Source organism: Oryctolagus cuniculus, chromosome 2 (assembly GCF_964237555.1).
Source record: "Oryctolagus cuniculus chromosome 2, mOryCun1.1, whole genome shotgun sequence".
NCBI lineage: Eukaryota > Metazoa > Chordata > Mammalia > Lagomorpha > Leporidae > Oryctolagus > Oryctolagus cuniculus.
Window position 1 is genome coordinate 98,989,641 of NC_091433.1, and position 25,104 is coordinate 99,014,744.

Here is a 25,104-nt window from a genome sequence, read left to right on the forward strand (position 1 = left end):
GTACTGAAACAATCCCTTTCTGCTTTTGAAACTTGGTTAAACCTTACTATGTCTCCACTGTTTTGGGGATGATACTAGGGTTCTTCATGGCTAGAGGATTTTTAGCCAGTCCAGACACTGAAAGATATGTCTTTCTTTCCTGAAAAATATTCTCTGAGAGCCGCACAGATTAGTAACAGCACTCATGGAGATTTATGGCTCTGGTTGGCCGGGTGAGTGTTGCTGCAGCCTGTGATATGTGGTGTTGTGCACAGCCGTAGAACGTGCTCTGTACAACTCACTGACCTTTTGCTTATTTGGAGCCTTACGAAAATCCTCTTAAACTGAAGAAAAACTCTATCAGTACTTAAATATTATTTGAGAATTGATCCTAGTAAGAAAATGTCCTGCAATAATTCCATAAGAAGTTACCCTCATCTAAAGACTTAATTTTGTAACTGTACTTTGAATCCCACTTGTAACAATGGAGGCTTCAGCTGCTACTAGGAAATTGTCACTAATTTCCAAATGTGTGAGTGGGGAAATTTAGAAAAATTTAGCAGGTACATAATAAATCTTCCAGATCACAGTCTTTGTTTGCGTCAACAGTGTGTTTTAAAAACGGAACATCCTATGATAGAAACCAATTAGAAAAATTAGTTATTTTCTGTGGAAGACAAAGGGGGTGTCCTGGGAGTATAGGACAAAGACATCCCAAATACCGTGCACTTCCTGTTACACAGAACATCAGAAAAAGCAACACTCTTGTCCTAACACGTGTCTAATGCTTTAGAACTTGGTGCTAACTGAGACAGAGAGTGAGTGCAGACTGTTACCTGGATCCACTTCCTAAATGCCTTGGGTCAATGCTCAGAGCCAGCAGTGAGTCCAGGTCTCCTGTGTGGATTGCAGGAACCCACTTACTTGGGCCATCCTCCTACCTAACAGGATCTGTGTTAGCAGCAAGCAGGAGTGAGGAGCCAGAGCCAGGCATAGTGCAGGTTTTTGGTAAAATAAAGATTTGAATTATACAGAAGTTTATAAGTAAAAGATCTTCCCTGTTGCTACTCGAAAGTACCTATTAAATATTGCTATTTGTGTTTCTGGAAATGTTGGTGTACTAAATGTACACATTGTTCCCTACAAATAGGAAATAATATCTGAAGCATTTTCCCTTGAACAATATAATTGATCTTTTTATATCATTACATAATTATACTTCATTCTTTGTTGTTATTTAGTAACTTATTCAACCATTCCCTTCTCCCTATATTTGTTTCAGTTTTCTATCACTTGCTAGTTCAAATAGTGCTGAAGTGAAATCTATGCAAGTGTGAATATGTAATTATGGCCTAAGTTCCTGAAAGTAGATTCAGAAAGCCAAAGTACTGTGCCTTTTAAATTTGAACAGTTGTTGCCAGAATTTGCTTTGAAATGGTTGTTCCAATATTTACAACCCCAATCATAAGGACATAGATTAGCCGTTCCTGGAGACTCTGAGACAGTGCCATTATCATCGTTGCTACCCTATGTTATACATGTTCTGTATGTCCTACTCCTCATGCTTTCTTTATTGTATTAATTTTCTACATCTTCACAATGACCCATTTGGCAAAAACCAATTTTACAGATAAGGAAATCAAACTGAGTAGCAAAAAGATTATTTAACTTGCCCATCAAAAACTCACATAGTGAGTAAGCAGCTAAGGATTCTATGGGTGGTGAGAGAAGCAGCACAACCAGGTTTAGAGGTGGTGGAGAGAGATGGCAGTGCAGTGGGAGACCTAAGACGGGATATAGCTCTGAGTGTTTACCTCAGAAAGAATGAAAACTAAGAAACAATGCCAACCTTTTAGGCACAGTTCTACTGGGAAAAATAACTGCACCTTCCTGAATTTAAAGAGACTGAAGAGAATCTCTTGGAATTTTATACTAGCAACTGATGAGAGATTTGGAATGGAAAGGGTGCAGTTTAGAAATGAAGAAATGAGTTTAGAAAGACTATGTATTTCTTTACCTTCTAACTGGGTTGGATGTTGAATGACTTTTTAAAAAGTCTGTATTTTTGAAGGTCTCCTGTACTGGACAAGTCCCCTCTTCTAGCAAAGCCCCTCAACATCCAGTTTGAGATGCTGAGAGCAAAACTGACACCCTAGAAAAGAAGTTAGAATAGTACTTAGTGCAAGCCGAAAGCAAGCGTGAAGTGGAAGGCGAGTTCCATCCAGCTGGAGATCTTTTCCATGAATAATCTCTTACACTCATAGAGATCTGTAACCAACTAAAAAAACTGGAAGAGTTGGAGTAGCAAGACAATAAAATAGTATCATAATCCTCTCCTCCTCCCCATACTTGACAATGAAAAGTTTATAGGAGTCAATGAGCAATATAAAATTTTTAAATTACTGATCTTGGAAGCAATGCAGTATACACTGTTGTCTTTGACATCTAACTCTTGGAGACATGTAGAATTCTAAAAATACCAATTAAACAATTCAGAAAGTATGTTTTGGAATAACATCTTCAGGGGCCCTGTCTGGTAATCTTTCCCTTATACCATCTCTCTACAAATAAGTGACATTTGTAGGGCCGGTGCTGTGGCATAGTAGGCTAAGCCTCTGCCTATGGCACCGGCATCCCATATAGGCACCGGTTCATGTCCTGGCTGCTCCTCTTTGATCCAGCTCTCTGCTATGGCCTGGGAAAGCAGTGGAAGATGCCCCAAGTGCTTGGGCCCCTGCACCCTCGTGGGAGACCCAGAAGAAGCTCCTGGCTCCTGGCTTCGGACGGGCCCAAATCTGGCCTTTGTAACTCTGCCTCTCAAATAAATAAATAATTTTTTTAAATTAAAAAGTGACATTTGTAAATATTCTCAAAACCCATTCAGTGGAGAATTTAATATCAAAGTTTCTAATTCACTTCCAATTACTTAACAGAACTTCTGAAAATAGGCATATAAACTTAAATGCCTGTAACATTTTTAAGATGAGACAGGACTAGATTTTGATATGGATTTACCCTTTTGCACTTGCCAATAATTTGTCTTCAAAGAGGAGGAAATGTGTTCTGAAAGAGTAGAAGGCAGCTCATATTCTTGCTTAGAGGAAATTTCTGGTGGAATTGGTGAATGAAGTAGCTAGCCAAAAAAAAAAAAAAAAAAAAAAAAGGTTAGATATGTGTGGCTTAAGGAAATATTTGCAGTTCTAAGATCCAGAACTGCTGAATGCTAACAGCTAATTTTCAGGTGTTCTTGAGGAATCTCCATAGAGATGACCTTTAGACTGAGGTGTGTAGTAAAGAAAAGATTAGGAAAAAGCTTTTGAAGTGCTGTCTGTAAGAAGATATACAAAAACTGATAAAGGGTTCCCATAGAAATTCTAGAGAGAGGGGTACTAGAGTCACCCAGGGTAAGACATTAGGCCTTAGAATTACATTCAGAAATACTGAATGTGGCAAAAAATATATAATAGCAACAGGGGTACAGGGAAAGGTGAACTCTGTTTTGCCCATTAGCCAAGTCTGAGTTCTCTCTACAGTGAGGTGGTGAAGAATGAAGTCCAGCTCTGCACTTAGTATACATGGCTTATGATCAATCTGAGATCTAATCTTGGAAAAAAGTTGCCACCATTCTTTCCCGTTGCCTCTGAAATTCTGACGGTACTGACTTTAGCAACTCACTTTCTCTCTTTTTCCTCTTGTTTCTTCCTTGCTACAGTTGGCATCATGATAGTTTATCTTGGGGTAGACTGAAGAAGAGTCCAGTGCTGAGAGCAGTATTAGATGGTGGTATTACTTCCATTACAACTGATACCTGTTTTTCTACCTCTTTCCCAAGAACAAGTAAATAGAATTGAGATAGATGGCTCAGAAAATAGTGCTCACAGTATATAGGACCCAGTTGCGCTCCAGGAAGATTATACGAGGATATTTCAAAAAGCCTGTGAAACAATGGGATTAGAAGCCAAGTTTGGGGGCCAGCGTTGTGGCACAGTGGGTGAACCTGCCACCATCCCACATGGGCCCCGGTTCATGCCTTGGCTGCTCTACTTCTGATCTAGTCCCCTGCTGATGGCCTGGGAGGACATAGTGGAGGAGGGTGCCAGAGCTTGGGCCCCTGCCACCCACAGGAGAGACTTGGATAAAGCTCCTGGCTCAGACCTGGCCACCGGGGCCACTTGGGGAGTGAATCAGTGGACGGAAGCATGTACTCTCTCTCTCTGTCTCTGTTTCTGTCTCTCCACCTCTCTCTGTAACCTTTTCAGAAAAATAAATTTAAAAATAAAAAGCTAAGTTTGGTTCAAAAATATTAAAAAATTTTTAAAGTCATGCGTAGTTTTTCATAACATACATTTTTCATGAGCTTTTTGAAGACTTCTCACGTGCATGGACTTCAAGATTTTTTGCAGCAAGGTAAACATCTTTTAATTCCATTTTCCTTGAACTTTGTGAAGTGTGGTCACACAGATTTCACTTCTCTTAGCAGTGGACTTCTTAGGAGAGAGTCTCCCTCTTGGCATGCCCCAGTGTCCAGAACCACCTCTGTGCCAGAGAGCAATTGCTACATCTCCTGGCCTGTGACTTACAGCCACACAGAGTAGGGGGGAGAGTTGATGGTTACTGCGGGACACGTCCGTGTGAAAGGACCTCCTGGAAACTGGAGCTGCACTGCCAACACGCGGAAGTGAAAAGCAGTCCCCAGGAAGGGGCGATAACAAACAGCACGTTGACGAGAAGCCTCCGCACACTTTGCTCTGATTTTCTCGCCTCTGAGACCCCTGAAGCCTTCTTCCCTTACTTGGACTGGAGTGTCTAGGCTTACTCTTAACCCATTAGCATTACTAAGCACGTCCGACTAGTAAGGCTGTCCCTGTGGGTGTCCAGTTCCTCAGTGCTCTCTGCTCTGCCCCCGTGACTGTACAGCTCGCAGCAGGCTCTCGTGGGGCCGTCAGCATACGACTTGATTTTCTTTCAGTTTTGGCGATTCGCCCTAGTTTGGGGGAATAGAAAGATCTGGCAGCTTCTATTCCATTTTATGGGTTCAAATACCATTGAATATCACTCTGGGCTTTGGCTTGTTAAGTACAGTGGTAACAGCAGGGTTTGGCTAATTGTAATACTCCAAGAGGAAAGAAGGATTCAGCATTTATACTCCCACTTTAGCTGTTTTACTCACGTGTTAAGTTATAATCAAGGACTGTTCCAAAAACTCATCGGATTTCCTAAACTTTTTAAAAAGGATGGCAGTGTAACCCAGCGCAGCTTCCACGCCACTGCTGTAGCCTTTGTCCCTGTCATCTGGCTCATGGTCTCAAAAGGAAACTCACACAACTGCCTGAGTTCAGCCATCAGTTACTGCCAGCTCTTAAGGCACTGTAAGCAACACTTTGTCCCTTTGTTGTGACTACTTTAAAAACAGTTGTGAAATTACACTTTTCTTTTTATCCTGCCCGAGTAGCCCAAGTAGACCTACCTGGAAAGATTGTCCTAGGGAAAGTGGCTTGTGGGGTTTTGTTTTTGTTTTTGAGTTTGAGAGAATAGAACTAAAATTAAAAGTCCCACATTGAACCAGCTCTCCCGAGAACTGGGATTCTGACGCCAGCAAGCAGAGCTCTACGCAGTGAGAGGTCAGGACAACATGTCATGTATGTGCTACAGCATCTTCAAGAGGACAGGGGATGTTAGCTATATGAGGTGCTCCATGAATATGAAGCTAGGGAATCGCTGACAGTTTCCTTTCCAGGCCTGTTGGATCACCGAAGGACCCCCAGCCTCCTAAGTAGGCCCAAATGCGTGGAAATTCTGACCACTGTGCCATCTTCTGATGAGCTAGGTGCTCTGGGGGAGCAGAGACTACAACCAAGTGATTTTTTTTAAAGATTCATTCATTTATTTATTTATTTATTTGAAAGGCAGAGTTACAGAGTGGCAGAGGTAGAGAGAGGGGTCTTCCATCTGCTGTTTCATTCCCCAAATGGCCACAACAGCCAGAGCTGCGCTGATCCGAAGCCAGGAGCCAGGAGCTTCTTTCGGGTTTCCCATGTGGGTGCAGGGGCCCAAGGACTTGGGCCATCTTCTACTGCTTTCCCAGACCATAGCAGAGAGCTGGATGGGAAGTGGAGCAGCCAGGATCCAAACTATGGGATGCTGGCACTGCAGGTGGCAGCTTTACCCTCTATGCCACAGTGCCAGCCCTGATTTTTTTTTTTTTTTTTTTTAAGTTTAGGATTGGCTGGTACAGATCTCCTATCCACAGAAGCCTGGGGACTCTGGCTCCAGGTCATCCTTGATTGTGAGCTGTGAGACTGGCTAGGGTAGTTTAACAATGGGTTTCTAAATCCCTTGAGTTTCAGTTCTTTTGAGCTGAGACAAACCACATGTTCTACCAAAGCCATCAGTGTGAAGAGCTGGGCCTGGGACTAAAGTGTATTCATCGCACTATCTTCCATTCAGTGTCAGGCCTACTTCTACCTTCTTGTCTGAAATAGTACCTGGTTTGGGCCACATCTAAACGAAATCCTTCAAAATTTTTACTGAGTGCCACAGTCTGAATAAAGCAACTAGAACAGTCTGGTCAACAAATTTCTCACTCCTGTGGTGGTTATTTTTAAGGCAAGTTTCTTCCTTCCATAGATTCCATACAGGTGCGCAGTCCATCAGTGCTGCGCTTAGTGTGACACAGGACCTAGTGGCTGTTTGTCCTAAGTGCCCTGCCCAATGTAACTGTGCCTCTGAGCATAGACAGTTTTACACCTTGGATGCCCAAGTTCTCCTTGAGCTGAGACTCAGAAGTTGCCCCCTCGTCCTGTCTAACTTGGACGTCAGCACTCTCTCTATGGAAAGTAGACTGGGAAGACCACTCTGGTGAGGTCGTCAGCTTACAGCCAACATTTATAAATAAGTATCTCCTACCCCAGTGGCATTAATGGCTTGTGCGGGCCATTGTCTAAGTGTTCCAGAAGTCACATGTGCATTCTTGCTGTTGTGTGTAGACATCTGGTGGTATATCACTGTCTTTCCCTTCCTTTTAGGAACAGGAAGAAAACAAGGGAGCTACAAGTTGGCCTGAATTCTACATTGACCAGCTCAACTCCATGGCTGCTGTAGGTATACTTTGTTTTATCACATACAGTTTAAAATGCAAGTCTAGTACAAAGTATAGAGTTGCACAGTAAACCTGATTAAGACCTGCTAAACATCATTACCTTTCCAGACTCCATTCCAGACACTCAGTGTTGGAGAGGTTAGGGGACAGGGGAAATACTTCGCACAAGGATGCTTCCTTCTATGTTTTATATAAAATCTGTACACGGTAAAATCTAAGTTTAATGACACAAGAGGAACTGTAATCTGAAATCTGGCTCTCATACAGCTCTTGCAATTGCTTTTACTGATTATTTGGAGCTTTGTTATGGCAACACTATTCTAAAAGTTAATATTTTAAAATAGTATGATTAAATGCTTCCTTCACTGTACTGTTCTCACTCTTTATTACTGAGAGCTTGGCTAGTTCCAGGCTTCTTGATTTTATATGGAACCATGTGCTCTTTTATAATAGATAAAGAATTCCTGGAGTAAATGGCTTAATGGAAAGGCATTGTAATAGCACTGAGATGTCCTTGGGAAATCCTTGGTACATGGATTTTGGTTCAGTAATTGCTCTAAATGCTTTCTCAGCGTCTGAAATATGCATTCCAATCACAAGGATCCCAGCCTGGGGCACCTCCTGATCACTTACTCTCTGTGAAGATTTTAGCAGAGAGTAAGCCATCAATCTTTGAGCCGTAGCAGCTTGAACCCTTTTGCTGCTGATAGAAATGTGAAGTTTTCCACAGTAGGATGCAGTTTTTGCCTTAATGTATACACTCACGATTTGAAGTCAGTTATCTGAGGATATTTCAAAAATTTTGTAGAAAAATGGAATGAAAAGGTAAGTTTATTTTAGTGAAAAAAAATCTGAAATCCATGCATATTTTTTCATAATATGCATTTTCTATGAATTTTTCGAAGACCTCATATTCAACTTTGAGTTTATAACGTCCAATAGCTGATATGCTTCCGTAACACTTTTTTCCAGCTCTTTCCTGCCTCTCTAGTGTTTTATATAGAATTGAATTCCTATCAGTGAAAACGAGCATTTGAAATTGTCTAATATTTTGCTGCTGCTGCAGAAGTTAAAAGCTGATTAGAATATGTGAATCAGTTACACTTTTGCTGAACTTTCGGAGGCCTTGATCTTTAGTAACCTTCTCTTTTCTAATAAACCACCTGCTAAATGTGAACAGGGCTATATAAATTATAGAAGAAATTGCGTAAGGTTTTGCCCTGTGGATTTCTAGTCTAAAAGCATGGCAGAAAAGGATAGAGAATAATCAGTAAATCCTTCTCACTTGAGACATTCTACACAATGCCAAAGATGAGAGAGGGTGAGCTCAGCATTTGTAGGACTGTGATAAAGAACATGAGATCTGTGATGACCACCAGGGATTTTTCTGTGCATCTGCCTAAGTAGTAATAATCTGGAGCCATTTACATTTGTTACGTGGATGGGCTTTTTTCTGAGTTTTGCTTCTGGTCGTTAGAAAAAGAACTGCCTGGTAATAGTGTCTCTCTTTCTAATTAAGTCAGCATTGTTTGATGTCTAACAAAGGAAGTTGCTTCTTTGTTAATGAATTCTCTCTCTAAACAGAGAGAAGCATTAAGTACTTTGGGTTTTTCTTTTCTTCACATATTGAGACACTTCAGAGTAATTTGTCCTTGCAGACTTAATTTCTGCCATGGCTAGAGTTAACGTGGCTCATTCCTATGCTTCCTGTACCAATATTTGGCCCTTCTTCAAGCTCCTGGGTAGTTCTTGGCTGCAGTCCTGAGATGTTTACATTTTAATTATATTTGGTTCTTAATCCAAAGTCCTTCTCAAAAACATCACAAGGCTACCTACTTGCCAGTGACCTTACTGTCCTTTATATGTGCAACACCTAACAGAGCTTCATTTAAGTAAAAAAAATTGACTTGAAAGGCGGAGAGTGAGCGAGCGAGCAAGTGAGCTTCTATCTGCTGGTGCACCTCCTAAATGCCACCACACCAGGGCCGGACCAGGCTGAAGCCAGTAGGAACCAGGAACTCCATCTAGATCTCCCGTGTGGGTGGCAGGAACTCATGTACTTGAGCCATTATTAATGAGGGCCAGGAACTGAACCAGCACTCCAGGCATCCCAAGCAGCAGCTTAATGTAACAGACCTTTTTAATGCTCCTTTAAGGCTGAGCCAGCCTCTTTCCAGGGGCAAAGGGAAAAGGCTTTTAGCCATCCAAGAGTTACTGAGATCTCAAAACTTAAAGAAAACAAAGGGATCTAATAAGACCAGAAACCCTATGCTGGATTTGCTTTTGTTATCTCCTTATTGATCGCTGCATAATTCTGACTAAGCTGGTGATCTGTACTGGAGAATTCCCATCAACACATGGTGGAATCTCAAGACGTTGCACCTGCGCAGGCACACAGTTCCTCCAAACTCTCTCAAGGCCCCACACCTAGACTCTTCAGCTGCCTGCTTATGGAATTGTTGAAGGGGCATTTGTCCATGTTGTCGTCAACCGTGGCCTGCAGCATCAGTCAGTAGTGACTGCTGCTGTTGAGTGCACCTCATGTGCAGGCACTTCTCAGGTTGTTTGAAATCCTTGTCAGCACTCCATGCTGGACGAGCTATTTTTAAATGAGGAGTCAGACTCAGAAATGTGTCTTTGCTCAAGGTCATCTAATTAGGAATTTGAACCCCAAAACTCTTTTCTAACTTGTCTCTCACTAACTTGGCTTCTAAATCCCCATGGCACATGAAAGAGGCCTAGCAGTCTCACCTCTCCATCCCCTCACCCTGCTTTGGTGGACTCTTCTGGGGTGGGGCAAGCGTCTGTTTTCTTTAAAGTCTGATAAATGAGTGGCCCACGTGGAGAGCGGGAGCACTTGCCGGCTGTTTGTGGAATAGGTTCAGTTACCTTTTGTAAGCATCCTAAGAAAAATGCCTTGTTCTGTAAAGGGCCTCTGAGTGATCTGTTGGCTTTTAAAGAGTCAAAAAATAAAAAAGTCCATTGTACTTAGGGAGTGCAACCCAATAGGTTCTAGAAGGACCTGGCTTGCTTTGTATGTGGCTTCTTGATGTTTTCTCAAGGAGAAAAGATGTGAGGGGAAATTCATATGCGAGTGGGCTGGATTACTGATTTCACACCAAGGGAAAAAATACAGATTTTCTTTCCTGAGAGGCAGAGAAAGAAAAAAGAAAGAGCACACTTCTGCTGATATACTCCCTAAATGCCCAGAGATCCCCACCTGGAGCCAAAGCTGGGAGCCAGAACCTCCATCCATGTCTCCCATGTGAATGGCAGGAACCCAGTCATCTGAGTCCTCACCTCTGCCTCCCAGGGTGTGCCTTAGCAGGAAACTGGAGTCAGGAGCTGGAGATGGGTACCAGACTCAGGCACCCCAGTGTTGGGTGTGGGGATTTTAACCAGTGTCTTAACTTCTAGGCTTAACAACCATCTTCCAAGAAGATGTTTTGAATGGGAGCTTAGTCTCGGACTCTCAGTCAGGAGCAATTTCTGCACCGTGTTTGTGCCTCTCAGAGCTGTATGTGCCAACATATGCCTTAGTGACTTTGACCAGTATGTGCTTTGCCCTTTGCCCACTTCCCAAATGAGCAGATTTTTAGTAAGTGCATAGAGCATCCCAAGAGGCTACCATAAGGCCTGTGTATGCCAAGATGCATAATAGATGATTGGCGTAGCCATCATCTTCAAAAAATGCAAACATATCTCCCTTATCTACTAAAAATTGCAAACTAGGGTTTCTTCCTAATGTGAAACTTGAAACTTGAGACTTTATATGGATTATTTTATTTTGAAAGTTCACATTAGAATATCAGGTTCATCTGTTTGTCCTTGGTTTTCTCAACACAACAAAGGAATCCTGGATCTAATTGTGTCACAATAGATTGAAGTCTCTTCTGTCTCAAGAGGAAGATAAAGCTCCTTATATTGCCATAGAGAGTTCCAATTTAATTTTCTTGGCCATTTTCTAAATCTCCCAGCTCTACGAGTACTAAGGAGAAGCCATGATGTAATCTGCCTTTATTTAGATGTTATTCCACCTCCAAGAGTGCTAAAAGGGTAAATACATTTGTCTTTAGTATTAGTGACCCACAATAAAATATGTAGTCTAATTCATGGATGGTTTTGTGAGATTAAGCTCAATAACAAGGAGTGATATTCATAAAAGACTTGATTCTGAGCTCAGATTCACAGTGATTGCTTGATGGTCCAGGCGAGTTCAGTTGGACACACTTGGCTGGATTTTGCTGGATTTCCTGGGAAATGGACCTCAGGGAGTCTTGAAGGAGTTCATTGGCTATTTCTGCACATGGCTTCCTTCCTTGCCATCCTTTGGTGACAGTTGTCTAGGCACATCACTGGCAAGAAGACAGCTTTATCAGAATTACAAGTTTATAAAACGAAAGATTCTGGCTGGAACTGTCATGTAGCAGGTTAAGCTGCTGCCTGTGATGCCGGCATCCATATGGGCACTGGTTTGAGTCCCGGCTGCCCCACTTTTGACCCAGTTCCCTGCTAATGTGCCTGGGAAAGCAGCAGCAGATGGCCCAAGTCTTTGGGCTCCTGCACCCACATGAGAGACCTGGATGAAGCTCCTGGCTCCTGGCTTCGGATTGGCCCAGCTCCGGCCATTGCAGTCAACTGGAGAGTGAACCAGTGGATGGAACATCTCTCTCCTCCTCTCTTTCTCTGTTTAACTCTGCCTTTCAAATAAATAAATAAATCTTCAAAAAATAAACAAAAAAGACTCTGCTGTTTATTTTGGTTGCCATAAAACACACTGATTATTCACTTGCCTTTGCACTTCATCCTTCATATTTTAAAGTCAAATTTCTGTTTTAGTTAATATTTAATTACTTTATGCTGATACTATTGATTTAAAAGAAAATAGTTACCTTTTCTTTGTGGTCCTGAAAGAAATGGAGACTGGATTGTGTGTGTTACGTGTGTTTTCTCCCTACTGTCATCCCCAGTCTGTTTCCCAACCGAGTGTTTAATGATAGTTGGTAGCAGATAAAAAGACTGGCTAGGCAAGCATGCATGCAGAGGAGGATGACAAAAAGGAACCCAGAGCTCCATGGATGGAGACCTGGAATACTTTGGTACAACTAGGTGATCGTGGACTGAAAAGGTATGGAAAGACTGTAAATCTTCTTAGCACTCATGGTTTTCTAATATTGACTGAGATTTGCTTCCTTGGAGTCTTGTTCCGGGAACACTGTCATTGCCCAGAAGTTTTCAGACATGAGGCAGCTCATGCCTCACCCCAGATACACCGATTCACAGCCTGCATTTTAACAAATCCCCAGGTGACTTTCATACCCACACTGAAGTTTGAGAATACTAGGTTAGCAGATTCCTGGGTAGGAAGAAAATACACGTGCACTCCATGTCCTGATTTCTAAATGACCTGCGTCGTCTCCACAAGTCAGGCATTTACCCTGGAGGAATTGTCCATCTTAGTAGCAAGTTGAATATAATTGTTCCTCTTGAAAAATAATTGATGGAACAAAATCTCTTTGGTGTTAATTATGTTTTTGGCTGAGGAGTGGGACCAGTAGCATGGGAAAGCTGCCACCCACCTTTTCCGTTTGATGGAGTGATAATGCTATTAACTTTAAGTGCCAGAATGTTGGATTCCATTACAGGTCTGATCTTCTATCAGATTTAAATAGTAATATCTACATCAGGCTGTAGCTGCAGAATGGTATTATAAACATTTGAGCAAGACGGTTTCTCTACTAAGATTTCTAGAAATCCCCTTAAAGCTTCCTTTAAAGTTTGAAAGACCAGTGGACAAAATTCTTGGCAGTATTGCTCTACATTTTGACTTGCACTGAATCTTGATCACAGATTAAAAGTGAGGAGAGCGTATGATCTGTGGGCTTGTTTGCACTGTGAGTAGAACACAGAACCTTAAGACAGCGCTTCTGTTTCCTTCACATAGAGAAAGTCTCTGCTGGCTCTAGAGAAGGAAGAGGAGGAGGAGAGGAGCAAAACCATAGAGAGCTTGAAGACAGCACTGAGGACGAAACCAATGAGGTAACCTCTCCGTGGACCTCTCCTCCCCCATCCTTTTCACTGAAGCGGGCCAGGGTGTCTTAATATTTTAATCATTGACCACTTAAAAAATCTATTTTCTTCAACTAAAGAATATGCAGACAGCCACTAGAATGGCTAAAATAAAAGACCAACAGTGATGACAAAAATGTGGAAAGAATGGAACCTTCCTTCATTGCTGATGAGTAGGTAAAATGTTGCATCCACTCTGGAAAACAGCTGGGCAGTTCCTCAGAATGTTAAGCACAGCATTGCCATGTGACCCAGAAGTTCTTCTTCTACATTTATAGCCAAGGGAAACGAAGACAGGTCCCTACTAGCCAAAAAGTAGAAACAACACATATGTCCATCAGCTAATGAGTAGATAAATAAAACATGGTATATCCATACAATGCATTATTATTTGGCTATGAATGAAGTACTGGGATAACCTTTAAAATGCTATGCTATGTTGGGGCTGCTGCTGTGGCATAGTAGGTAAAACCGCCACCTGCAGTCCTGGGATCACACATGGGTGCCAGATCAAGTCCCGACTGCTCCACTTCTGATCCAGGCAGTAGAAGATTACCCAAGTCCTTGGGTCCCTGCACCATGAGAGACCTGGAAGAAGCCCCTGGCTCCTGGCTTCGGATCAGCGAAGCTACAGCCTTTGCGGCCATCTGGAGAGTAATCCAGTGGATGGAAGACTTTGTCTCTTTCTCTCTTTCTCTCTTTCTCTCTTTCCCTCTTTCTCTCTTTCTCTCTTTCTCCCTCTCTCCCTCCCTCTCTCCATCCCTCCCTGCCTCTGCCTCTGCCTCTGCGCCTCTCTCTCTCTCTCTCTCTGTAACTCTGCCTTCAAATAAATAAATAAATCTTTTTTAAAAATTATGTTATCTGAAAGAAGGGCAATCACATAGAATCATATATAATTCTCTTTATATGAAGTGTTCAAGATAGGCCAGTCCACAGAGAAAGAAAATATTAGACTAAGTTGCCATGGTTTGGAGAAAGGAGAAAATAATATTTGAGGGATGATTAAAATGTTTCAAAATTAGATACTCTTAATGGATGCACAATTCTGTGAATATATTTTAAAAATCCACTAAATTATTCACTAAAATGGTGAATTTTATAGCCTGTGAATTATATCTCAATAAAACTATTTTATGAAACAGGTGGGCAAACTTTCTGAAAATAGTAATTCATTTCCTCTCTGGTAACCAGCCACTTGTATGCCTTCCATATCTTCATCTTCTATTAGTACTTCTAGGGTTTGATGAGGGTTGGCTGTTCTTACAGGTGCATTTCATTAGCACAGGTGCTGTGAATGAAGCTAACTAGTTTAACCAGCGTGGCTTCATCTGGGTAATGCGGCTGGGTGAAATGACTATAAAATAAAGATTCCCTTTATTTGGCAATAAAATATAAACTAAGAAAAACTTGATGCAAGAAGAATACTGTGCAGTTACATGGCAGAGGTCTCCTAGCTATCCTAACTAGATCAGAGTTTCCCTCCGCAAGTTCTGCATTTCCGATACCAATACCTAAGGCTTAAGTGTGGAAACTTCTGGAGCATTCAAATTAACACGTTGTATGACTTCTGAAGTTTTCAGGGGCCTTACACGCATGTGCACTGTGGGCTTTTCTCATTGATTGACAGTGCAGTGTTATGATATTAGTAAAGTTTACAGTAGTGAAGTAGCATTTTCATGTTTTATATATTGAGTTTCTGCACATCACACGGAAGGAGGGTTTTGCTACAGAAGCCGGGTGATGTGGATGAATATTTGAGGAGAGGGTGTCCTGGAGCTGAAGGACACTGTTTGACTCTGTTGACAAGGGGCTGGTCAGTGGTCAGCCCATAAAGAGTTTGGGAACTGGACGCTCCAATAACACCAGGCTGGCAGCTGATGCTAACCCAAGACGAGATATGCATTCTGAATGTCTTCTTGTTCCTGAATATTTATGGAAATATGATATTAATTGGTTCTTTTTTATTTATTTATTTTGACAGGCAGAGTGGACAGTGAGAGAGAGAGACAGAGAGAAAGGTCTTCCTTTGCCATTGGTTCACCCACCAATGGCCACTGCAGCTGGCCTGCTTCAGCCGGCGCACCACGCTGATCCGAAGGCAGGAGCCAGGTGCTTCTCCTGGTCTCCCATGGGGTGCAGGGCCCAAGCACTTGGGCCATCCTCCACTGCCTTCCCGGGCCACAGCAGAGAATTGGCCTGGAAGAGGGGCAACCGGGACAGAATCCGGCGCTCCAACCGGGACTAGAACCCCGGAGTGCCAGCACTGCAGGCAAAAGATTAGCCTATTGAGCCACGGCGCCAGCTTAATTGTTTTTTTTATACCAGTTGAGATGCATTTACCTCAAATGGAGATTTTTTTTTACCCACACTGATCTCTGAGTCAAAGAATTAAGAAGCCTTCATCACTGTAATCCTGCTGGTACCTTGGGAATGAATGTTTTACCCATCCCCACCCTCAGGAGCCTGACGTCTGTTGTGTTTCCCTCATCACAGGTTTGTAACCAGGTTCATCGACCTGGACGGCCTGTCCTGCATTCTCAACTTCCTGAAGACTATGGACTACGAGACCTCCGAGTCTCGAATACACACCTCTCTCATCGGCTGCATAAAGGCTCTAATGAACAACTCTCAAGGTCGGGCTCACGTGCTGGCCCATTCTGAGAGTATCAATGTCATTGCTCAGAGTCTGAGCACGGAGAACATTAAGACAAAGGTGGCCGTGCTGGAAATCTTGGGCGCCGTGTGCCTGGTTCCCGGGAGCCACAAGAAGGTGCTGCAGGCCATGCTGCACTACCAGAAGTATGCCAGTGAGAGGACCCGCTTTCAGGTGGGTGCACCTGCGCTGCCCCTGCGTTCGTTCCTTTTGAACTCTGCCTAGACAGGTGCCCTTTCAGCCTACAGGGGAGCAGGACGCGAGATGGTTCCCTGCGGTGATTACTCACACTGAGGTTTCAGACATTCCCTTGCTCTTAGGTGTAAGTGCCAGAGAATAGAATAGATTCCCCCCCTCCCCGCCCCAAAACAAGTTTGTCCTTATTTATTTATTTGTAGTTTTTAGTTTGAGAAGAGAGTGAGAAAGAGTGCTCTCATTTGCTGGCTCACTCCCTGATGTCTGCAATAGCCCTCGTTGGGGCTGGGGCTGGGGCTGGGGCCTGAACACTCTTCGGTTGCACTAGGAACCCAGTTTCTTGAGCTGTCATCCCTGCCTCCTGCAGTCCACACTGGCAGGAAGATGGAGTCAGAGCCAAACCCAGGAGCTCCAGTGTGGAGCAAGGCATCCTCGCTGCTGCGCCACATGCTCTCTCCTGGGATCTACAGCCAATAGTTGCTCACCTGGGATTTCAGATTGGCTGAATTTGAGCAGATAGCCCTGCATTCTGCATAGTTCACTCACATAGCACACGTCTTCTGAGTGTACTAAATGGGATGTTCCCTGTTTTACACGTTGCCATTCTTGACTCAGGATCAATATGAATAGGGAGATTATATTATCACTTTTCACTAAGATGTTAAAAAGCAAGCAGAAGTAACAAAGCAAACGGTTTTATACTTTGTATACATATGTATTATATATACTATATATGTATATATATGCACATATATACATACATATTGTATATATATTCATGTGTATATGAATATACATGATGTGGGAATTTTGAAAGTAGTATTTAATGCTAATTTACATAAAGATGACTATGAATGAGTCAGCATAATTTTAACTAAACAAAATATTTAAAATATTTGCTTGTGAGTATTAAAAAATTCATTAAATGACCATAAGGTTAATAATAATTCAGTCCTTTGTTTTTGTATTTGCATCCTGGATAGACATTAGTTAATGACTTAGATAAAAGCACTGGGCGGTATCGAGATGAAGTGAGTCTCAAGACGGCCATCATGTCCTTCATTAATGCAATGCTAAGCCAAGGAGCAGGAATGGTAAGAATCTTCTCTGCTATAACTTTAAAAATATGTTATTAAAGAGTAAAAGATGATTATGTTACTACAAACTATCAATGTATCTTATCACCCTTTTACTTTCAGGAGAGTCTGGACTTTAGACTTCATCTTCGCTATGAATTCCTGATGTTAGGAATTCAACCTGTAATAGATAAATTACGAGAACATGAAAATTCAACATTGGATAGGTAAGTCGGACTGTAATGATCTGAGGTCTTTTGTGCTTTTCTGTGTGCAGTGCGAGTGTCACCCTGTGACCTGTTTGTGACCTGTCTGTAGCGTATGGAGCTCACACCACCAGCATCTTAATTCAGCTGATGCAGTTTTCATATCAAGATTTTGCCACTGAAGGAAGCAGCACGTTGCGTAGAGAACCCTGGGTTTGGGCATCAGCCCTGTATGCATATCCTACCCTAATCCTGTCTCTCACTTGCTGTGTTATCTGTTAGTTTTTCCAGGCTTTACTATTTCTGCACATGTAAAACCAGTGTCGATGACGATGGTGACAACTATCTTCCAGGTCTTTTGTGGACATTGACTATAAAACCTGTGGGAATCCCGTGACACCTGTAATAGGAGTTGTGTGGAGAGGAGTTTTGTTTTCTTGTTCATTGGCTCTTACTTGTAATCATTGTACTGTTTCTCAGGTGTCCCTCCTGGGACCCCTCAGATCTTTCCTCTACCGCTCGTCATCTCCATGCGTACACTCCAGCTCACCTCCTCCTTGGTATTCTGTGACCATCTCTAAAATCCTCTTGCTCCAGGGCCTTTGTACTCAGTATTCCGTTACCTTCAAAGGGTCTTTCACAAATACCCAAATTGATTGTTCGCTACAGAGAGGCCTTTTCCAACCAGTGTGGACCTGATTCACCTCCCCTCCCCTCACTTTCTGCTCCCTTTACCTGATGTGTTTATCTTCACAGTGTATAATCCATAGTAAGTGATCAATAAATAATGTGAGTGATTACATGAATTGCATGAACATGTCTTTTGTGATCTTTAATTTAGTAGCATATCTCATCTTCTATGAGCTTGTTTTTCCATAAAGGATATCTGTGAGTGGAATCTAGACTTGAATAATTTTAGATATAGTGATGACTTATTAATTTAATAGTTATCTTCCATGCACTAGCCACCATAGCTTTTAAATTTTTCTATTTCACTCTGATGATGTGGTTTTTTATTTTTATTTTTTTCTTATAAAGAACAGAGTTAAGCTGCAACATTCAAATTTTAAGTTTCTTTTATCAATATCTTTGAATATTCAGGAAAGTGTTCAGGATTAGTGTCCTAAATCCTATGTGCCTATGTTTGTGGGATATTCTGCTTTTAACAACTCTGCTTCAATTATCTTTCAGGCACTTAGACTTTTTTGAAATGCTCCGAAATGAAGATGAACTAGAATTTGCCAAAAGATTTGAACTGGTATGTGTACTTACAATTCTTGAAATCACCAGCTCACAGCATTTCCCCTCTGTGAAGTGTGTTGTAGCATTGGTGTGGACCAGTGTAATCTATAAATCGGTGTCTGCTTTATTATCTAAATGGCAGAATTTGTTTTTGGTTCCCTTGGATTTACTTATCTTGCATTAAGGGAATTGAGGAACTTGGATGTTTTGCTTAGATTTCTTTTTTCTCTAAAACAGGTTCACATAGATACAAAAAGTGCGACTCAGATGTTTGAGCTGACCAGGAAGAGGCTGACTCATAGCGAGGCTTATCCTCATTTCATGTCCATCCTGCACCACTGCCTCCAGATGCCTTGTGAGTGTTTGTGACTTAGTGGGTCTCACTGAATGCTTGGGCACTGTCCAGAGAGCTCTGGCATCTGAACAGTGCACACCTGGGATTCCACGCCTTGGTTTTGTGACAGCCCCCTGTGTGTCTCCACACACCTTAAGGAGAGTTAGAAAATTCTCAAAATGATGTGAATTATAATTTAGTTTGATTTGAAAAGTAAATATGTGCCTTGTAACACATTGAGAAAAGAGGTATAGAGTGTCTCTCAGTCAAATAAATGATCATTGCATGCATCAATTTTGGGAACCGTTTGTACAGATGTTGTAAACATCCCTCTGGGTCCATGGCCGTAAAGGGTGACTACTGCTGAAAAATGTTTGCCCTACTTTAAAATAACTGTTCTTTTCTCTGTTAGATAAGAGGAGTGGCAACACTGTTCAGTACTGGCTGTTACTCGATAGAATTATACAGCAAATAGTCATCCAGAATGACAAAGGACAGGACCCTGACTCTACACCTTTGGAAAACTTTAATATTAAGAATGTCGTACGGATGTAAGTCTCTTCTCATTCTGTTACCTGTGAGGTGATAATGACAATGTAAGACATTCATTTTATCCTCCTTCAAAATAATAGCTGGGAGAGTGGGAATGTTGTAGTTACTGTATACACATTTGCCAAATATCTAAGTTATATCTGGGTTTAAATAAGGTTACACGCGTGTGCATGGAGGATTTTTTTTTAGCTGCAGGCCTTTTACGTTTCTTGTAATGAATGTTCCTTGTTGTTATGCAGGCTGGTTAATGAGAATGAAGTTAAGCAGTGGAAGGAACAAGCAGAGAAAATGAGAAAAGGTAAACGATGAGGCCTGGCAGGAGAAGAAGCCATGTACTGGCTCCCGGTGACCTTGCTCTCTGCGTATTTTGGAATCTGCTTTGATGTCACTTGTTGGCTGTAGTGCTTAAGAAGGCTTTCTTTCTTCTTGTCTTAAGGGCGTTTTACACTTTTCTTAAATTATACTTTTTTAGTCTTCATGCAGATTTCTGTAATATTTTGTCTTTTCATTATAATCATGTAAAAAATTTTAAAGAGCTTACAGCATTTACTGTTCAGTACTGTTTGATTTAAATTTTCTAAATTACCAGTTATCCACTGCATAACTGCTCCTTAAAGCACACTAAGTTCTAAGACATTAGGGGTCACTTAAAATGTTTAAACAGAAGCATTGGCCACCAGGTTTCAGCAGCCCAGTTCTCTCCGTGACCTTAATTTGGCACCAATTGTAAAAAGAAAAATGCAAAAAATCGGTGACTACTGCAGAAATGTCTTTTATGGAACATTAACAAGCCAAGCTGATGGAGAATATTTGAATATGTCTCTAGATATTATCACTGAGCACTAAATAACCGGGGAGATGTTTGTGTCTATCATTGTGCCAGCCACTCACAGAAATATATGTATATTTTCTTCAGAATATTAGCAAATCAAAGTTGCCCCATTTGTGGAAACAGTCATCCTCCCAGCCAGTACTCTACTGCCATGCTGGTTAACCAACTTCCTTTTCCTCCTCTAAGTTGTTTGGTCATGGCCAGTGAAATATAGAAACACTCACCCCAGTGTTTAATGTGCTGACAAGAGAGGCCAAGAGATGCCTACAGGAGTGCCTTCCTTTGTGCCTTTCCATTGAGCAGGAGGAAAGCAGGGAATAACGCTCCCAGGAAACCAGGGAATAACAAGTGTTCCCATCACACAGTGAGCTCCTCCTGGGTGTCCAGATCGCTCTCAAATGAGTGAGGTTGCACCTGCATGTGTTCAATACATTGCAGAAACTGCTACCGGGAGAACAGAAGCATGTGCTAAGAGTTGGGATAGAGATTACACCAAAGAGAAAGTGGCCAGAGTAGGTGCACTGAGATGAGTATGCAGGCTGAAGAAGCTCTTGAGATGGAGCCAGGCGTCCGCTGAGTGAGCACCTGTGGACAGCCTGTGTGTCAGGCCGTGTGCCCCTCTGTGTGTGAGGGCTGACTCAGGTCCTCTGTCCTGCAACAAGAGGATTAAACCTAACTCGCAGGGTGGTTTGAAGACTCAGTGACAAAGATGAAGTGACGGAATTCTAGCAAGGCGTTCGGAATGTGCTGGTTGCAACCAGTACAGGATTCAGGTGGTCCAGTGGCGTAAGAGAAAATCCCCAAGGTCAGTGGAAGGAACAAGATGGTTTCAGAGTGAAATCATGGCTGGAGTGTAAAAGAGACAAGACTGTAGAGAAAAATCAGTTCTTTTCTGGAAGCTTCAGGGGGCAAAATTATATAAAGCAGGGCACGTGTTGACAAATTAGCCAGAAGACAGGGAGCTCTGCGACCTGAGAGGTGGAGACTATCGGGGGCCCTCTCAGCGCACAGCACACCCAGGAAAAGCTCAGGCAAAGCAGAGCACACGGACGTCGTTTGTGGAGCGTCCTTCAGGCTGGGCTTCCCAGACCCAGCGCTGGATCAGATCCTCTGAGGGGCATTTGGAAACCACAGATTTATTTATTTTTTTTAAAAGATTTATTTATTTATTTGAAAGTCAGAGTTACACAGGGAGAGAAGGAGAGAGAGAGAGAGAGAGAGAGAGAGAGAGAGAGAAGCCTTCCATCCACTGGTTCACACCACATTTGGCCTCAATGGCCGGAGCTGCACTGATCTGAAGCCAGGAGCCAGGAGCTTCCTCTGGGTCTCCTATGCGGGTGCAGGGGCCCAAGGACTTGGGCCATCTTCTGCTGCTTTCCCAGGCCACAGCAGAGAGCCAGATCAGAAGTGGAGCAGCCGGGATTTGAACTGGCGCCCATATGGGATTCCGGCCCTGCAGGCAGCAGCTTTACCCTCTTCGCCACAGTGCTGGCCCTGAAAAACACAGATTTCTAAGCCCTTCCCTCAGCCTATAAAAAAGACTCCTTGGACCTCCTTGGAATAGGGCCTGGCGGGTACTGAAGTGTTAAAAGCCTGGAGTGAGTCTGCGGCCCAGCCAGCTTTGTCAAAGGCCTGTGAGAGGAAGGCAAGTGCCTGGACTTAGAATCGTCCAAGAGGGATGCAGCGGAGGTAGGAAAGGAAAATGATGTGCAGTGAAGTGGCTCTGAGATGCAGATCTGAAGAAGTCTGAATTCTTGGAGTGGTAGGAATGGGTTGGTGTTACCTTAGCTCCAAGATGGGTAAAATCCCAGACTTTTGGTGGCTCAAATCCTACTCTGCAAAATCATACTTTTAAGGACACAGAAGAGAGGTCAGAGACAAAAAAAAAAAGAATTTAAATGTGTCACCAAATTCAGAAGTAGAGACCAGGTCTGTGTAACTCAGTCCCAGTGGGTTATATCTCTAGTGGATTCATTGATATTAAAAGAATAGGAATTGGGGCCAAGTATTTGAAATAAAAACCTACAGCCTAAACTTCATTAATTCTCTTTTCCAGAGTTCATCACTCCTGTCAGCGAACTTGTGTTCTTTGGCAATGTGACTAATCCTTGTGCCAAACTGGGTGCCCTGCTCCCTTTAGCCTGGTCGGGGGAGTCGGGAAAATACAGCTGAGAGCTCACGTTGTCCTCCCTTATTACCATGGTTCTCCTGCCTGGCTGAGGCTGCTGCCTTATGATATGTAATGCTGACATGATACCATTCGCATTCACAAGTTTTAATAATTGCTTGTCAGAAGCATCCGCTACTTCAAGTAGCCTTCACGGAGGACAGTACCAGCCCAGTACTGGGCTTCTCCCAGTCCCATTTTCAAGTGCGAAAAGAGGCCTTCTAATACGCCTTTCTGCTGATGTTGCCCAAGGGCCATGCATATGGCTGGATTCTGAGTGAGCTACCAAACAGGCCCATCCTTTGCTCAGCTGTTTCATGTTTGGCTCTCTGGGGTCTCTTCCGTCTCTAGCCCTGGAGCACTCCCCTTGGTGGAGAAGGGGGATAATACTTGATAAATTGCCCCGCAATCTCTGCCCGGGTCCTCAATGTTCTTGGTAGAGAGAGTGTCCGACTTGAAGAGTCCTCTGTTTTCACGTGCGGTTGTTCTCGTTGTAGAGCACAGCGAGCTGCAACAGAAGCTGGAGAAGAAGGAGCGAGAATGTGATGCCAAGACCCAGGAGAAGGAGGAGATGATGCAGACCCTCAATAAAATGAAAGAGAAACTTGAAAAGGAGACTACAGAGCACAAGCAAGTCAAGCAGCAGGTGGCCGACCTCACGGCCCAGCTCCAGGAGCTCAGCAGGGTGAGGGCTGTGGGTCGGGCCTTCTGTTCTTCCTGGGGTCCCCCGTCCTTAAGTAGACAGCTCCTGCCTGGGGGAACAGAACCGGAAATGTATCGTGATTGAGGGCAGTAGTTGTGAGACTCACTCCCTCTGCTGTCACATAGATTGGGCAGCAGAGGCCGTGTGGGGTGTACAGTTTTCAATACGATTCCTCTAGTAGGAACAAATGAATTCACATTACCTTCTTAAAACAAGAGCTGGTGTCAAGAAAACCAAACTGTACACTAGTGGAAGAAATAGGAGAGATGTGAACGCTTGGCAGACAGGCACTTGAATGTGAAATACAAAAAATGTGACCCGACGGAGTCCACAAAGACCTTGAGTCCGTTTGGCACACTGACCCTTTAATCCACACTCTCAGGAGGGCAGGTTTCCCTGTAATAGTCACTTTGGGTGAACTGCCTTCTTCCGCTGATCTTCTCTTCCCCTGTTTTTGTCTTTGCAGAGGGCAGTCTGTGCTGCAATCCCGGGTGGGCCCTCGCCTGGAGCTCCAGGGGCCCCCTTTCCTTCCTCTGTACCCGGCTCTCTCCTTCCTCCCCCTCCCCCTCCCCCTCTACCAGGTGGACTGCTTCCTCCTCCTCCCCCTCCCCTGCCTCCCGGGGGCCCTCCTCCTCCCCCAGGGCCGCCTCCCTTGGGGGGAATCATGCCACCTCCTGGTGCTCCAATGGGCCTGGCTCTCAAGAAGAAGAACATTCCTCAACCCACGAATGCCCTGAAGTCCTTCAACTGGTCGAAGCTGCCTGAGGTGAGCGCTCCCCTTTCCCGCTGAGGGCAGCGGCAGCGGCAGCAGCTCGCTGAAGACAGCCCTGGCTGCTGCAGGATTTCTTTTACTTATTTTTAAATTTTATTTAAGTTCTACAAGTTTCATGTATTTCATATATACAGATTTAGGAATTAAGCTTCTGAAATAAAGGACAGGTTTGAAGCCAGCTCACTAAGAGCAACTGGTAGAAGGAAAAATTGGAATATCAGCCCTTTTGTAAAAACAACCGTGCCTGTTCCTTTTGTTTATAACTATAAACCATAATGTTTGTTAACTTGGTATTTGTAGAACAAACTGGAAGAAACAGTGTGGACTGAGATTGATGATACGAAAGTCTTCAAAATTCTAGATCTCGAAGACCTGGAAAGAACTTTCTCTGCCTACCAGAGACAGCAGGTAACAGCACGTGCCCTGCAGATGCCAAGCGTACATCTCCTTATGCACGGTCCCTGGCCCTTCTGCCATAACTGTGATATGATAAGGGACCTGCCCTGGCATGTTCCCACAAAGCAGCATGGTGTGTGTGCCACATGTGTGTCCACATGCCTGCCAGTGTGTATGTAAACAGCCCTGGTACATGTCCAAGGTCATGTCTGCCTCCGTGTGACGAGTTTTGTATATCATTGTCACTATCTAACCAAATTGGTCACCAGCAGAAAATATCGGAGTTATTTATAACATGTTGTCACCTCCGAGTATTTGTTTCTGGAGCCATTTTGGTGTATCTAAATTTTTAAAAGATAGGAATCAAATGGTTACAGTCGGAAGCAGGAGGCTTTTTGGAATTGATGGGACCTTGGGAAGGACAGGCGCTGGCGCATGAGCAGAACTGGGCAGGAGATAAGACCTAGAGACTACTCATCAGGAACACGACGCCCAGCCGCGGGGTTGCAAACAAGTAGCTAGTGTGGAGCAGGGCCAGAGCAGCTACTGAACGGTAAGCACAGATCTTGTAATAGAGGCGTGGACGTGTGATTTCTCGTTTCCTGGCTGCCCACAGTGATGAGGCAGGGTATCAGCACACTGTTGAGTCCTGATCACAGTGGTGCGGTACCTCTTGCCCCTCAAGACACCGTCTTAGTAAGTCCTCTAAAGGGTCGACCAGAGAATTTCAGAAGAACAAAGAAAAGGTGGAGTAAGCTCCCAAACATTGATCAGAGCCCTGGGAGAAGCCGAGTCCAAAAAGAGGGAAGATCATTGAGGATGATAAAAG

The 25,104-nt window shown here is 43.3% G+C and overlaps 1 protein-coding gene across 8 annotated transcripts in view; it reads left to right on the top strand.

The window, feature by feature from the left end:
* Nucleotides 1-25,104, top strand: part of DAAM1 (dishevelled associated activator of morphogenesis 1) — a 191,083-nt gene that overhangs the window by 127,624 nt on the left and 38,355 nt on the right. For all 8 annotated transcript variants that reach the window (XM_002709767.5, XM_008252840.4, XM_051834423.2 and 5 more), the window contains 12 exons: nucleotides 7,005-7,076; nucleotides 13,023-13,117; nucleotides 15,641-15,974; nucleotides 16,979-17,089; nucleotides 17,195-17,298; nucleotides 18,469-18,535; nucleotides 18,757-18,874; nucleotides 19,266-19,404; nucleotides 19,645-19,703; nucleotides 22,902-23,089; nucleotides 23,574-23,873; nucleotides 24,180-24,287. In XM_002709767.5, the coding sequence (XP_002709813.1) occupies nucleotides 7,005-7,076; nucleotides 13,023-13,117; nucleotides 15,641-15,974; nucleotides 16,979-17,089; nucleotides 17,195-17,298; nucleotides 18,469-18,535; nucleotides 18,757-18,874; nucleotides 19,266-19,404; nucleotides 19,645-19,703; nucleotides 22,902-23,089; nucleotides 23,574-23,873; nucleotides 24,180-24,287 (1,695 nt within the window). The remainder of the gene's footprint in view (nucleotides 1-7,004; nucleotides 7,077-13,022; nucleotides 13,118-15,640; nucleotides 15,975-16,978; nucleotides 17,090-17,194; nucleotides 17,299-18,468; nucleotides 18,536-18,756; nucleotides 18,875-19,265; nucleotides 19,405-19,644; nucleotides 19,704-22,901; nucleotides 23,090-23,573; nucleotides 23,874-24,179; nucleotides 24,288-25,104) is intronic.